Consider the following 15,851-nt stretch of genomic DNA (forward strand, 5'->3'; position numbering starts at 1 on the left):
AAAACTCCAAGACGATCAGTGTTAGGTTTGAAGGGTTCAAACCCTCTAACGTTGATCCACACCACCCACGTCAAGATGCAAAAAATCTTCTTGTCAAGCCACCAATAGACCACCACAAAGAGGCTTGCTATGCGCTCAATAGGTGAAGAAGGAGGCTAGGTAAATGTGTTTAGAAGAGTGAAATCTTCAGCATGAAAACTTCACAAGAGTGGGGAATAGATTGGAGTAGAATTGGCTAGGTCTTTTTCTGAAAACCTTAAGGAGAACTTACCCCTAGTATGCGCACAAGAGAGTGAGAGAAATCAAATCAGAATTTTCACTTAAAAAACCAATGAAAGTGGCGCACAAGATAGGAGAAAAAGGTCAAGTTGTTGCAATTCAAAATTCCCAACAACCTACCTTTGAATCCTCATGAGACTAGGTCTCTATCTAGTCAAGATTCTGAACTAATGGTCATCATATGACCATCCTATTCATGCGCCTCATTCAGCCCCAAAAGGGGTCTAGATACTTTGAGCTGTTGCAATCAAGTTTGAACCAACTAGCTCACTGATTCTCTCAACAACCAAATCTGATTGGAGCTTGTTTGTTTGAAAAAGATGACACTCATCTCCAACCAAAGTGGCGCCCCAAATCAGCCTTTGGAGATCTCCATAGATCTTCTCTTGCTACAAGGAATTTGTTCCAACAAGATCCCATCTTATCCTTTTGTTATGAAACAACTTTTCATAGCCAATTCAAATTCGAATTCAAACACTTAAATTCAAATGTTCAAATATTTAAATTCTAAATTCAAATTTCAAAATTCAAATTTCAAAATTCAAATTCAAATTCAAATTTCAAATTTCAAAATTCAAATTCAAAATTCAAAATTCAAAATTTAAATATTTGATAATTAATTTAACCAATTAAATTAATTAGTAATGTCTTGGACCATCCAAGCCCATTAACCATACCATGCGCCCTCTCCCTCTTAGGTGGGCTTCCAAACTTCATCTTGGGCTAACAATCATTATTAGGCCCAATACCTATAATGCTAGATCATCATGACAATAAGGTGTTAGTGTGTGTGACCCATTAGGTCCAACATAGCCACTGACATAAATGGGCTTGAGCCCAATAAGCCCACAACCCTTTTAATGACAACACAGAGCACTAGCAATGCTTTTTTGCCCCAGAGCTAGTTAGATTAATGACTTGATCATCCTATTACATATATTTGGTTGCCGTATATATTTCCTTTCGTCTCGGTTACCTTCCCATTAAACCTAGGGTAAGGAAACGTATCAACCCTTGCTGTTTAGGGTAAGCTTTATTCGAAATAGAGAGTCTTCAATTTACTGACTCTAAAGGCAGATCATCTCATGATCTCTTTTACTATGCATAGATTCCCGAGTCCCTGTAAATGTCATCCCGATTTCTCCGGTTTACAGATAACCTAATCTCTCACAGAGATTTGACGAATTCCTTCAGCTTATCACCCTAGCCCTATGCTCTTTCAGGACAAGCCGAACAGTGTACCTATGAGTCTCCATGTTTCAGGCAGACGAGGTATACAATCAAAGCATGCCTTCTAGACACAGTCTAGGTAATAACTTCTGGTCTAAGGAAAGACATACCCAAATATAAAGAGACTACTCTAATGATACTATCTGTGAGATTTCCTCATAGAGTCTCTTTGTGGGTCTGTTCAATGCGAGCTATATCGTTATAGGTCCACCCACGACTTTAGCTAAGATATCTCCATATCTGTAGCACATGAGGTCTTTACCTTGTATCCAAATACAAGTAGATAAGTCGTGCTAGTCTTACCCAAGATCAGTGATCCCCATTCTTAGTGTCTATAGACTAGGAACATAAAATTAGGAATAAACGTGCGGTATCCTTGAATCCTCATGATCGTGATCTCATCACAGATACTCAAGAGATATATGTTCTATTCCAAGGGGTTTATCCAGTTACTCATATAAAATATTAACAATAATATTGAGACAAAATATGAAACAGGATAAAAAGTGCTTTTATTTATTTGCAACAATATAAAAGGTCCACATATGTCCTAATCTAATCAAAAGATTGTCTCTAGGACATCCATATTCTAACAATTAAGCCTCACAATCTCGCGAACTTATATCTTGGCCAACTGCTCTATAGAGAAGCTCACCTTCACTGGAAGAAAATGGGCAGACTTAGTCAATCTATCCACAATGACCCAAATGGAGTCACAAATAGCCTGAGTCTTAGGCAATCCCATCACGACGTCCATGGAAATGCTCTCCCACTTCCACTGCGGAATCTCAAGAGGTTGAAGCTTACCTGATGGTTTATGGTGCTCAATCTTCACTTTCTGGCATATTAAACACTTGGACACATAAACTGCTATATCTTTCTTCATAAGTTCCTCCTCAAATCCTGGTACATCATTGTAGGCCTATGGTGGATAGTGAATTGGCCCTTATGAGCCTCTGCCATCACCTCCTCCGTCAATGGACCCCTACGTACCACAATCCTTTTCTGAAACATTAATATTCCTTCATCGTTCCAAGACACACTATCTTGGTTCTTCACATAGTCAAGGCATTCTCTTTGCACCTGTGCCTCTTTGAGCTTGTCCATTAACTCATTTTCAACTCTCACGGTTTTCGTATCCAGAAGTGCACCTGCAAACAAAGAGGTCACTGTCAAGTCTCGAAATTTTTCAATTACATCAAAATCATTAATCATCAAACTGGATAGACTCACGGATTTCTGACTCAAAGCTTGCTACCACATTGGCCTTGCCTGGGTGGTACTTCAACTCAAAGTCGTAGTCCTTAAGAAATTCCATCCATCTTCTCTGCCTCATATTCAGCTCCTTCTGGTCAAAAAGATATTTCAAGCTCTTATGATCGCTGAATACCGCAAACTTCATTCCATATAGGTAATGCCTCTAAATTTTAAAGGCAAAAACAATAGCAGCCAACTCCAAATTATGAGTCGGGTAGTTCTCCTCATGAGGCTTTAACTGCCTCGAAACATAAGCAACATCTCTGCAAGTCTGCATCAACACACAACCTAGCCCCTTCTTAGAGGCATCACAATAAAGCTCAAACTGCTCTACAGGATCAGGAAGGATCAACACTGGCGCAATTGTCAATCTTTCCTTTAACTCCTGGAAGCATTCCTCACACTCGTGAGTCCACACAAATGGAGTCTCCTTTCAGGTAAGGCGAGTAAGTGGAAACACCATCTTGGAGAATCCCTCAATAAATTTCACTGAATTGAGGCAAAACTCACACTTTGAAGGCTTTGCATAAAGTTTCTTCTCCTTCAGTATCTGCAGTATAATCCTCAAATGCTCCTCTTCGCTCTTGGAGTAAATCAATATATCGTCAATGAAGACAATGACAAAATGATCCAAGTACGGCTAGAAAATACGGTTCATGTAATCCATGAATATTGCTAGTGCATTGGTGAGTCCAAACGGGATCACCAAATACTCATAATGACCGTATCTCGAATGAAACGCGGTTTTCGGAATATCCTCCAGCTTAACCCGGATATGATGATATCCGGACCGAAGATCAATCTTCGAGTACACACAAGCACCCCTGAGTTGATCCAATAGATCATCAATACGTGGGAGGGGATACTTATTCTTGATTGTCACATTGTTCAACTGTCTGTAGTCGGTGCACAATAGCATGCTCCCATCTTTCTTCTTGACAAAGATGACTGGTGCTCCCCATGGAGACAAACTAGGTCGGATGAAATTCTTCGCCGAAAGATTTTCAATATGCTTCTTCAATTCCGCTAACTAAGGTGGAGACATCCAGTATGGAGCTAATGAAATAGGCCTTCATCATTGCAAAGGACAAAGTAGCAACGTGGATCGTGCAAGCAACGGGATTTGCTGGTGCATATGGTTCGGTGGTCCAAGGCAGATATGCAAAGCAAGTAGGGAGATTGATATTTTTGGGGATTTTATGCACGTGTAAGCAAATCCACTGATCCAAGGAAAGGAACGAGGCAATCATGTGGAGAAACCGTGATGAACGTGTAAGGGAAACCAGAAAAGAGTCTTACGTGCAAAGCATAATTGTATTATTTAGACTCAATATTGAGCTAGTTAGAGGTGTAGTTCATTGGGTCATTAGTTGGAAAATATCTTTTATACTACGTAAGTACTGAAGACTCAGTGCAACTTTGACTAAATACGAAAAAAGTAATATATTTGTCTTTCCCATTTTACCCATCCTTGTATGGTTCCCCCCTAAACCCCTAAAATTTTCTACGTTTAGTAAAGAGTATATACTCCTATAGCACCAAAGATATATCCCATTAGTTGGGCTAGTGATTTGGAAAAGATCTACATAATTTGAATTCACGTCTAGTTTATTTTTTAATCCATGTCTTTGTCAACTCGCTAGAATTCAAAGACTTAAAAAAGAAAAAAATACAATTTTAGAAAGGGTTCGCGTTTTCTGCAATTACTGCAGATAAATTATCTACAGTAAGTCCAATACGACGTCATTTTGGGGCGAAAATCATGGTGTTTTTGTAATTTTAATTTATTTTAGGGTTATAATAGTCTTTATATTTATAAATTTTTAAGATTTCAATACCAAAACGACGTCGTTTTGGAAAAAATGCAGATAACTTATCTGCAATAACTGCATAAACATTTTTCCCTTTTATAAACTAAAAAATATATAAAATTAAAAAGGAAAAACTAAAAAAAAAATTTCAAAAAACAAAGTGAAATGAAAAAAGCTAATAAAAATAACAAAAAGTTAGTTTCATAGGTCTTGGGCTTTAGCCCTCCTTTTATATATATATAGAAATATTTTTGCAGATACTGTAAGTAATTTATCTGCATTTACTCTCAAAACGACGTCGTTTTGAGATTGAAAGATTAAAAAATTATAATTATAAAAACTATTGTAACCCTGAAATAAATTAAAATTACAAAAACACCACGATTTCTACCCAAAACGACATCGTATTAGGCTTACTACAGATAATTTATCTGTGGAGACTGCAGAAAAAGCGAACATATATATATATATATATATATATATATATATATATATATATATATATATATTGAGAAAAATGTTTGTCCTTTTAAATGACACAACATGTGTCATTTCACTCTCACAAATAGATGAGACCCACACCTTTATACTTTTTTGTCCACCCTCTCCTCCTTTATCTATTTCTTTCTCTCACTTAAAATGACACAACTTTATATCCTTCGAAATGATACACACTTTTCCCATATATATATATGAGAAAAGTGTTTATCCTTTTAAATGACACAACTTACATCCTTTCATCCTCACAAAGAGGTGAGACCCACACTTTTATTTTTTCGTCAACTCTCTCCTCTTTTATCTATCTCTTTCTTTCTCTTAAAATAACACAACTTTACCTCCTTTAAAACGACACACATTTGTTCATATATATATATATATATATATATATAAAATAAAAAAGAGAAAAATGCGAATTTTTTAACTGGGCCATATGATGGAGCCCAGCCCGTTTAATTCACAATGTCTTCTTCCATTGCATTCTACGCAGCCTTCCATTCCATCACAAGTTGCTAAACTCTCCAATTTCTTGCCAATTTTCTCATAGGTTTTAATTTTCCGGGAAAAAATGTCATCTTTGGGCACTTCGAAGGGGATCCTAGAGATTGCCAAGTTTGGAGTGTATGTCACTGTCCCCATCGTTCTTATGTACGCCTTCGCCAACAATACCAAGAACATCCAGAAGTTCATGGGGAATGTAAATCTCCTTCCCCTTCTCTGTGTTTTTTCTTTTTTTAAGTTAATTAAAAAAAAATTATGTTTAGGATGATAGATTTTTACTTTTCATGATTCTGTGTTTATTCAAGTGATGTAACTGTTTGATTAGGGGTTTTGACGGGTTTATAATTTTAGGTTATAAAGTTTTGGGTTATGTTTTCGCCAGAACTGTGCATAAATCAATGGCGGTAATGCTTTGATAACCGCTTATTTTAATTTGGCAATATAAAACAAAACCCCTCATAACAGTCTAGCAAGCTGAACTCTCTGGGGTGTGGTTGTAGCATAGGGGAGCAAATTCCATTTTAGGGTTAGTTTCTGATATGCATGTAATGAAGGGATAACTAATATTTGAGTAGAGTTGATCAGGGTTTAGTTCTGGACTTAAGTAGAATCAAAGTTGAATATGATGTATGGTCCCAAAAACAATTTGTTAGTTTGTTTGCTCCTAGATAAGGCATTTACATTTAAGAGGAGGAGATATTCAGCTTTCTAAACTCAGATTTACCATATGGATTTTTATTTTTTATTTTTGGATTCCATACTCATTTTGGTGGCTATAGCTGTGTAGCGGATCTTGGGATTAAGTGTTTGCCTTTCTCTTTGTCAATGCTCACAATTTTTGTGTCAATGAATTCCATAACGAGGAAGTGGTGTTGATTAAGGACTTTATAATCTTTTTACTTAGTTATTCTTCAATTTTTTACAACCTTTTAAATCATTGCTATGCTAAGAAGATCTCATTGGATGTTTATATCAAGAGATCTTGGTCATGTTATGTACTTCAAAAATGCAATTTGCAAATTGGGAATTGGTCAGAGTGTAAGTAGTTGGTGCATAAATGACATAATTCTGGATGCTTTCTTCGGTTAGTGTATCACAATTATATTAATTGGTAATTGAAGTCTTGGGACTTCATTTTGAATTACAAGATTGAAGATGTGATGCATTGATTTATTACAGCAGCACTCTGCTTGTAGGAAATTAAGAGTCACTATCTATAACAGGGTTATTATTGCTTTACTTCAAGAATGGTTGACTATGTGGATTCAGATTTTCATTTAGCATTTTCTCTTGTAGTATATAACACTATCAAAGAAGAGCTATTACTAGTGGAAGTTTTATTACAGGATACTTTCTGTTAGCCCAATTATATATTTTCCTGATGGCTTGGAATTCTTATTATTTTCAGCATGAATGCTATTATTTTAAAATTGTTGCTCTGATCTATTATTAGTCTTCTGATTTATATTTTCTTTTTATCATGTTACAGAGGTCATACGTTGAATATCCCCCAGAAGCACCAAGGCCACCACCACCCGAGGAACTTCGGGAGATGGCGCGGGAGCTGGCTCGTAAAAGGAACAATACCTGATGCTCCTTGTGGTTGGTTTTGCCGTAGGGGTTATTTACTAGTATCACTGATTACACAGTTAAATGTGTTATTATTGTGTGTAATGATAAATTATAAATTACTCTGAATAAAAAGAATTTTTTTTTTCTTCCCCCTTATATAGTTTGGCCTGTGAAACCCTTTAGAGATCAAGTTCATGTGTAAAGGCGAGATTTGATTTTTGATCCTTACAATCAACTGCAAAGGACTTTGTAAAGGAATTTACCAGTTGAATTAGCTGGTATATTAAAATAAAATAAAAAATGCTTTTTGTTATTGGGTTATAGCTAGAGGTGGCAAAGTGGGCGGTTCGCCCCACCCCGTCATCAACCTGTCAAAAAATAAGCCAGCCCGTCCCGTTCCGCTTTTGAAAATGGGTTGAAAAACTCAGTCTGTTCTGTCCCGTTTGGCGGGTTAGGTGACCTAGGTTGGTCCGTCAGCCTGAGTCTATTTTACACTGACCCGTCTCGGCTCGTCTATGCCCGCTATCAATTTGCCAAAAAATGAGCCTGTCTCGTCCCGCTTTTGAGATGGGTTAAAAAACTCAGTCTGTCCCGCCCGTTTGGCGGGTTGGCTCGTCGAGCCGAGTCCGTTTTGTCGGCTCTAGTTATAGCCTTATTCGTATGTTATGATTGAGAGATGGACGTTATTTATTAGGAAAAGTCAAAGATATGGGAAAATATCACCATGATGGGTGAAAAAATTGGCTTTTTTTTACCTATATAAAATAAAAAACATCTTTTCTTATTATTTTTTTGGCAAATTATTTATTAATTTAATGTGAAAATATGCCCATGTGGGTGGGCGCATTTAAGTTGAACATCATGCCCATGTATGACATGCATCGCACACCTATCACATGTTACGCCATGCAAGATGCATATCACTTCCATTCAAGTTGTAAGCATGACACTTGACAGGTGCACGCTGGGTTTTACATAAGTCGTACATAAGGTGATGCGTGACTTGAATGCGTATACCCTTGTGTGTGTCTTTTCACATTAGATTAGGAAAAATATTTCCCTTTTAATGTTATTATGGTGAAAATCCTTGAAAAATGTATCAAAATCACCCTAAACAAGAGATGATATTGTCGTTATAAGGTTCATTTGTTGATTCCGCACATCATATCTTCAATCTCTTCAAGAAGCATGGTCTTACACATACAACACAATTTGATCTGGCTTATTAACATTGGTGGTTCATGTTGTGTCTTGTTTGTTTGACTTTAGTATTCATACGGTCTGGAAAAAATACGTGCTTGTAATGGATATGGTGTGACAATGATACGATAGCTTCTTTCAATGGTTTTTGTTTTTTTCCAATGAAATTTTCTGACGGAGTTTTTTTATTGTGGTCCAAGATCACCATGGTCTTTCCACTTAAAATTTAAAACTTGGATTAAATTTTTTTTTTTTTTTTTTTTCTCTCCTCTCTCCTCAACTTTTTCTCTCTTTGTCTCTCCCCAGTCCCACCAAACCTTTTTGGTCTGGGAGCACATTAACTTCACTCCCTGCGGACAAAGAAATAAACTGTAAAGTCAACTAGTCAATTGCACGTTGCATGGACTGATGAACGACTGCATAGCTTACAGTGAACTGTACTACATGAGAAAATGCGTCTCTCTGTGTCACTGATTGACATGCTATAGTAGTTAAAATTTTGATTTATTATTATAATTTTATTTTTTATGATTTTTTTTTATCAAAACGATTTTACAAATATTACAAATGCTTTTATGTTTTTATGATCTTATGTTTTATGATTTTTTTATTTCCATCCCGATTCTAGTACTAACTTGGGCATGGCTCTCTCTGCACTTAATTTTCCAGCAACTTCTCTATGCTTTCTTCTCTACCCCTTAACTTTTCCTAACCATTTAGGGTGTGTTTGGTACAAGAGAAATTTTTTGATGACTGAGAATCATGATTAATGGGAATACAGTAGAAATTGAGTTTACTTGGAATCTTACGAAAGAGGTATTTGGTTCGCCAAAATATTACCGAGAATATTGGGTAAAAATTACTGATTCCATATTTGGTTTAAAACGAAATATGACTTGGAATATGAGGTTATTTTACAAAAATAACCCCAAACTATTTTTACTTTTGTAATTGATAGATTGAGTCTAGATTTTTATGTGTATTGAGATATTTTTGTCTCAAAATTTATTGTTGTGTTTTCCCATTACTTGATATTCTCATTGGTATTCCGAATTACCATATTATTTTTGGTAATCTGAATAGTGACTTTTCTTTATAAATCAAATTACCGGTAATCCTTGGATATCCGGGAATCGTAATTTATTCCTTCTACCAAACGTGGTGATTACATTTACCAAAGAAGGATTACCGGTAATTATCTTCAAAAACTTGAAAGAAACACCCCCTTGGTCTTTTGAAAGATAGAATTATTGGACAACGAAAATGTCCTGGAATTTTCCCAGGAAACATTGACTTGCTTAAAGTCGTTTCTACCCTCCCCATAGACCTTCTTAAAGACCAATAAATATAGAAAAGAGATGGGAAACTTCTTTTCTACTTACTTCGGAGAGGTAACTTCACCTTCACCTTCACCCCTCTCTCTTCATTGTTTTTTTTTTCCTACCGTCTAATTGGGATTGTTTGAAGACTTTGAATTGAATGAGACTTATATTAATATTGAACATACGTGTTGAATTTTTGTTACTATTTACTAGCGACGTGACTTTTGCGCTAATGTTTGGTTACTTTCCTTACATATAAGAAGTATGGAATGCCCAGTAATCAATGGAAGAGTGTTGTGTTTCATTCAGTTTTTAAGGGAGTGGGAAAGACTTGAGACTTGGTTTACTGGAAAAGAAAGAATTGTTGCAGTTCATTGTTTATGTCTTCAAAGATTTGTATCTTTATTTGAAAGGTCGTTTATGAATAAAATGTCTCTCCTTTATTTAGTTGATTTTTGCCATGATTTCCAAGTCTATTTAATTATTTTTTTCTCTTTCTTTTTTTTCCAATTTACTGTGCACCTTGCAATGGGAACACTATTGTCCTATCCATGTTAAAGTTATACTTGTTGCAACTTAGAAACAATTTTTTGTTTGTTTCTGTTGAGGATTCTCATCTCTTCTTAAACTGTCAGTAGTTTATTTCTGTTGTTATATTGCTTGCAGTGTTCAGCACCCAAAAGTGAAATTCAGATGAATATTATTTGAAAAGGTAGAGATGTTATGAATTATAAACTCAAGCTATACATTTTTCATTTTCCATCAATGAGATAAGAATTCATCCTAATGTCCAATGTATGCGTGAATTGCAATTTTCAGTCTACGTTATATGTGTAAGTCTGAATTGAATATTAGAGTTGATTTTGGATTTTTAAAGCTGATTGCTGCAAAAAGTACAAGACCTCAATACTAAAATCACAAATATTCCTGATATATTTGGAATGATATTTGCTAGTTGAACTGTTTTTATTTTAGTCTCAACCCTTTTCTTCTTTCAGTTAAATGGCTTGTTCTAGAATTAATGGGCTGATGCAAAAAAGTTTTTGGTGCTCTTTTAGAGGATTGATTGAGAGGAATTTGATTGCAGGGAAAAAGAGAAGGGATTTTCTGGTCTACTGTTTTCAACCTCCAACCTCTAGAATAGACAGGATCCAATTTACTTGGTTTAAGTAGAAAATTCAAAACAGACTTTGTACCATGGTTGGATTGGAACTCATACCCATTGGTACAATTTTGGCTGTTCTAACCAGCCAGGTCTTGAAAACAGCTAATGCAGCAATGGATGTTGTTATTGATAAAGAAAGTTTCAAGGTCCTTTCAAAACACCTGCTTGATATTGCGCCAGTCCTAAAGGAATTACAGCTTCAGGAACTGAATGAGTCTCAAGCTGCAAGGGTTGCTCTGGAGTCTCTTGAATCAGATGTCAAAAAGGCGAACAATTTGGTTGAGAAGTACAGGAACCGTGGCCGTTTTTACTTACTGGTGAAGTGCCGATACATAGTTACGGAGGTTGAACAAGTCACAAGGGATATTGGAAGGTCTCTGGCTGCACTATCTATTGCAAATACTGAAGTCTTGTCAAGAATATCTGATCAGGTCAACAAACTACAAAGTGAGATGCAAAGGGTGGAGTTTGGGGCTTCACAATCTCAGCTTCAAATTGTTGAGAAGTTGAACCATGGGATTAGGGAGCAGAAACTAGATCAAGCTTTTGCAAATGACATGCTTGAGGAAATAGCAAGGGCAGTTGGGATTCCAGTGGAGCCTTCAGAGATAAGCAAAGAGATTTCCAGCATTAGGTGGGAAAAAGAAGAAGCTGCCAACAGAAAAGAAAGAGCTGAAGTTGTCTTTTTAGAGCAGATCATTGAGCTACTTTCACGAGCCGATGCTGCGAGGGATTATGAAGAAGTTAAGAAGCAATACTTTGAAAGGGTTCAGGTAATAGAGCGATATGATTCAAGGGAAAAGTATATCCTACCACTTAATTCTTTCCTTTGTTGCATAACTGGAGCTGTTATGGTAGATCCTGTCAGCCTTTGCACTGGTACTACATGTGAGAGATCCGCAATTGAAGCTTGGTTTGATGATGGCAACAGGACTGACCCAGATACAAAAGAGGTTCTTGAAGATACTAGCTTGAGGTCAAACATTCCATTAAGACAATCCATTGAAGAGTGGAGAGAACTTAATTACTGCTGTAGTATAAGGTCTATCAGGGAAAATCTCTTGTCCAATTCTGACTTGTTTTTGCAAGAATCCCTGAGCCAAATGCAGGCTCTCATAAGAGAGAATTCTATTAACAAGGATTGGATTTCTATAGGAGAGCTTACTGATATTATTATCTCCATCCTTGGGAAATCTGTTTCCGGAGATGTGAAGACAAAGATCTTGATTGCTTTGAAAGATGCGGTAGAGGGGCATGCGAGAAACAAGGTAAAAAAGATTTATTTTTCCTTTGAACTGAGGATAACAATTTTACACATGCTGCACCAAGGTGTAGGCAAACTTCTTTTAGTTTTCTTCACATCATCTTTTGATTGCTTTTGTTAGAGAATAGTATAAACCATTAAAAAGGTCCTCACCTAACAGCTCAAGTTTTTGGGTTGAAATGGTTCTTTACATGATATTAGAGCCTTAGTGTCTCAGGTTCGATTTTCACCGCCCCCCACTTTCTCTTGTGGAATTTCTTAGCACGGGTAGACTGAGCCTTATGCATCATCCACCCTTCAAGCCCAGTGGGCTCTCGTGTGAGGGGGTATGTTAAAGAATAGTATAAACCATTAAAAAGACCCTCACCTAACAGCTTAAGCTTTTTAGTTGAAATGGTTCTTTATGGCTTCAATTAGACTACTTATTGCCAGCTAGAGTACATGTAGCCCATAATTGGAGGAATGAATGGAAAAATCTTGAGCACAATAAATGTGCTGAGTGTTTCCTTGAATATTGTATCGGTTATATCTTCTTTAGCATAATATTTTAAAAGGAGTTATTTGTTGTTCATTTTGGTTCACAGCCTCCATGGTGTACCAATTTTTATGTTGAAGTTGCTCTCATTCTGTTCCTGAATAGGAAGTGGAACAGTTTTACCATTGAGATACATCTATTCCTAAATCTTAAATTTCTATTTTATATACCTGCAATTTTGAATCCCAATTTAAACTCAGCATTTGCATAAAATTTTATAGGAAAAAGTGGTTGAATCTCAAGGGTGGGATCACATCATTTCCTGCTTAGGGAGTGACTATAAAATTTCAAAGGAAGCAATTTATTTGCTATATGAATTGCTTCAAGACCGATCTGGTTGGAATAAACGTTTCTGCAAAAAACTCTCTGAGCATCCTAGGGCTATTCTTTACCTTGTTACCCTTCGAAAGGGTCCTGCCAACGATTCAGCTGGGGTTGCAGAAAAGATTTTGATGGAGCTTTTTGAAATAGAAGAGGAAAACATTTCTGGTGCAGCTAAGTTTGGCTGGTACAAACCGCTTGTTGATCGCATGATTCAAGGTAAGAAGATGAATTCTTTTCTAGTTTATCTTTATTATGGTGAGTTCATATAATAAATATATTTCATTATATTAAATGTATTATTAGAAATGCAATGACAGAATATACCAGGATGCAATGTTATCTAGCTAGCTGAGGAAATATAAATATCTTCTTTAGATAACTTGTTCCTTTTAAATTCTTTTGGAAACACAAATGGATGTTCATTAGAAACTTCGGTAAATGCAATGATAAATATCCTTATATCTTCAGAAATTGTATTATACTTCCTTCCTATTCCAAGTCCCAGAGGACGCATCCCATCTTTCGAGAAAAATCATCAGTTTAGTGGTAAAAAATAATTCCTTAAAATGCCATATTGCCATGACAAATTGACTTGCTAGAAATTTAGGGCTAATTGTTCATATACTTTCTTTTTTTGGTCCATAGTGATTCAACTATTTTGTTATGTGTACAGAGTCAAAGTTGGGTAGTCTTTTTTTTTTCCAGTTTGTGTCTTACAAATATTTGGTGTAACGTGCACCAATTAAAGCAGTTATGCCTGATTGATTACTATCCTTTTAACCGAGTTTATTGATCAAATTAAGTTTATTGTCTTTGTTTGTCTTCTAAGGATCGGAGTCTTCAAGAATGTCAATGGCAAAAGTCATAGTTAATTTGGAGTTGAAAGATTTAAACTTGAAAGTCCTTGGCGAGCAAGGAGTTATACCAGTTTTGCTAGAAATGCTATCTGGTAGCATTGAATCAAAAGAATTGTCGTTATCAGCCCTGGTTAAACTAGCAGGATTTCATGCCAATAAGGGGATTATTGCTGCATCTGGGGGTGTGCCTCTTGTTCTAGATTTAATGTTCTCTCGTAGGATGTGGACATTCATTACCATTAAATGCTGTGAAATCCTTGAGAAGCTTTCTTCGGATGACGATGGAATTGATTTCTTTGTTGATGGAGAAGGGAAACAACTCGAGTTAGATAACATAATCACCAATTTGCTAGCTCTTCAGCAGAGTCCTAACTCAGCTCACAACTTCCGTAAGCCTGCATTACGCGCTCTTCTTGGCATTTGCAAGTTTGAGACAGATTTAGTTAAGAAAGCAGTTCTAGCAGCCAATGGTGTATCTCTAATCCTTCCCCTTCTTGATGATTCTGACTCAGAAATCAGGGAGACTGCCATAAATCTTCTCTTTCTTTTCTCTCAACATGAACCAGAAGGAGTAGTTGAATACCTCTTCAGGCCCAGAAGACTGGAAGCTTTAGTTGGTTTTCTTGAGAATGATGACAATAATGATGTACAAATGGCTGCTGCTGGTTTACTTGCTAACCTTCCAAAATCAGAACGAGAACTCACTATGAAATTGATTGACTTGGGTGGCCTTGATGCAATCATAAGCATTTTGAAAAATGGTACAATGGAAGCAAAAGAAAATGCTCTAAGTGCACTCTTCAGGTTTACAGATCCTACAAATATCGAGTCACAGCGCGATTTGGTTAAACGAGGAATATATCCTTTGCTTGTGAATTTTCTCAATACTGGTTCAGTAACAGCAAAGGCAAGAGCAGCAGCATTCATTGGTGATCTTTCTATGAGCACTCCAAAGCTCACAGTTGTTTCCAAATCAAATGGTTGCTGGTGTTTTATATCATCAAGGGTCCCTTTATGTTCAGCACATGGGAGTGTATGCAGTGTGACTTCCACATTTTGTCTATTGGAAGCAAATGCTTTGCCTGGCTTGATAAAGCTGTTACATGGAGAGGTTCATGCAACTGCTTATGAAGCTATTCAAACACTTTCCACATTGGTTTTGGAAGACTTTCCTCACAGGGGAGCTCGTGTCTTGCATGAGTCAAATGCAATGAGACCCTTATTGGAAGTTTTGAATTGGGGAACTGATTCTCTCAAGGCTGAAGCACTAGGACTATTGGAGAAGGTGTTTGTCTCAAAGGAAATGGTTGAATACTATGGAACAACTGCTAGATTACGTCTAGTTAGTCTCACTGGCATGAATATATATGGAGATGGCCATCTAAGGAGAAAGGCTGCCAGGGTACTATCATTGCTTGAACGCTATTCAAAGTCATCATCATCTGCAATCTCTGGAGTTCTAGAGTGAAATTCTAGGCTCAAGAGTTAGAACAGAATTTGCTTCCAAATCTTATATACTTTTTTTCTTACCTTTTAGTTTATTGGGTAATTTCCAATAAAACTTGTTATCTACATTTCAATCAGTTTCTATATCTTGGATGTTGGCCTCATGGACAATTCTTCAATATTAAGTTAAGTTCAAATCCATTTTCTGTATTTGCTTATCTGTTTTATGGAGTTATATTTGCTTCTCTTTGTTTACTGATCAGTGATCAGTTCTCTTTATTATTTTTGTTACTAGAAAACCCAAGGTATTTTCAAAATAACTCATGAGAGGATTTACTGAATTTATTTAAAAAGAAAAAATGTTTTACAATTTATAAATAGATTTCTAAGCCTCTAAATCTAATAAGTCATTAAATGCCACACATGTTCCTCCCATGTTTTCAATTTTTCAATCTCAAATTTGATGTTGGATGACTGCTATGAAAAGATGAGTCTCTGCCAGCTTGCTGGTCTATCTATAGTTATTAAAATAACCAGTCTTTGGCCTGTACCAAGTTTCAACTTACACACGGTTAGCATGGGAGAATGTT

At 36.3% G+C, this 15,851-nt stretch overlaps 2 protein-coding genes across 3 annotated transcripts; both read left to right on the top strand.

The window, feature by feature from the left end:
- The first annotated feature begins 5,563 nt into the window (after positions 1 to 5,563).
- On the top strand, positions 5,564 to 7,390 carry LOC133308891 (uncharacterized). Its single transcript, XM_061509626.1, has 2 exons — positions 5,564 to 5,772; positions 7,066 to 7,390. Exons 1-2 carry the CDS (start codon positions 5,644 to 5,646, stop codon positions 7,165 to 7,167), a joined length of 231 nt encoding a protein of 76 aa, XP_061365610.1. The 5' UTR covers positions 5,564 to 5,643; the 3' UTR covers positions 7,168 to 7,390.
- Positions 7,391 to 9,864: 2,474 nt separating this feature from the next.
- On the top strand, positions 9,865 to 15,425 carry LOC133308886 (U-box domain-containing protein 44-like). Of its 2 annotated transcripts, XM_061509619.1 has the most exons (5): positions 9,865 to 10,083; positions 10,337 to 10,382; positions 10,758 to 12,103; positions 12,856 to 13,174; positions 13,788 to 15,425. In XM_061509619.1, the coding sequence occupies exons 3-5, from the start codon at positions 10,868 to 10,870 to the stop codon at positions 15,281 to 15,283; spliced, it is 3,051 nt and encodes a 1,016-aa protein (XP_061365603.1). In that variant the 5' UTR covers positions 9,865 to 10,083; positions 10,337 to 10,382; positions 10,758 to 10,867; the 3' UTR covers positions 15,284 to 15,425. The 2 variants fall into 2 exon arrangements, with proteins under 2 accessions (XP_061365603.1, XP_061365602.1); XM_061509618.1 differs by lacking the exon at positions 10,337 to 10,382.
- The last annotated feature ends 426 nt before the right edge of the window (positions 15,426 to 15,851 follow it).

The sequence above is a fragment of the Gastrolobium bilobum genome, unplaced genomic scaffold, assembly GCF_033153095.1.
Source record: "Gastrolobium bilobum isolate Gb01-03AN ecotype WA unplaced genomic scaffold, APGP_CSIRO_Gbil_v1 utg13041, whole genome shotgun sequence".
Taxonomy (NCBI): domain Eukaryota; kingdom Viridiplantae; phylum Streptophyta; class Magnoliopsida; order Fabales; family Fabaceae; genus Gastrolobium; species Gastrolobium bilobum.

What these genes read in the sequence shown, in the direction of transcription:
- LOC133308891 (XM_061509626.1), top strand. Translation starts at nt 5,644, where the DNA reads ATGTCATCTTTGGGCACTTCGAAGGGGATCCTAGAGATTGCCAAGTTT. An exon ending in TCCAGAAGTTCATGGGGAAT is followed by an intron (nt 5,773 to 7,065) that starts GTAAATCTCCTT and finishes ATCATGTTACAG; the next exon opens with AGGTCATACGTTGAATATCC.
- LOC133308886 (XM_061509619.1), top strand. Translation starts at nt 10,868, where the DNA reads ATGGTTGGATTGGAACTCATACCCATTGGTACAATTTTGGCTGTTCTA. An exon ending in AGGGGCATGCGAGAAACAAG is followed by an intron (nt 12,104 to 12,855) that starts GTAAAAAAGATT and finishes AAAATTTTATAG; the next exon opens with GAAAAAGTGGTTGAATCTCA. An exon ending in TGTTGATCGCATGATTCAAG is followed by an intron (nt 13,175 to 13,787) that starts GTAAGAAGATGA and finishes TTGTCTTCTAAG; the next exon opens with GATCGGAGTCTTCAAGAATG.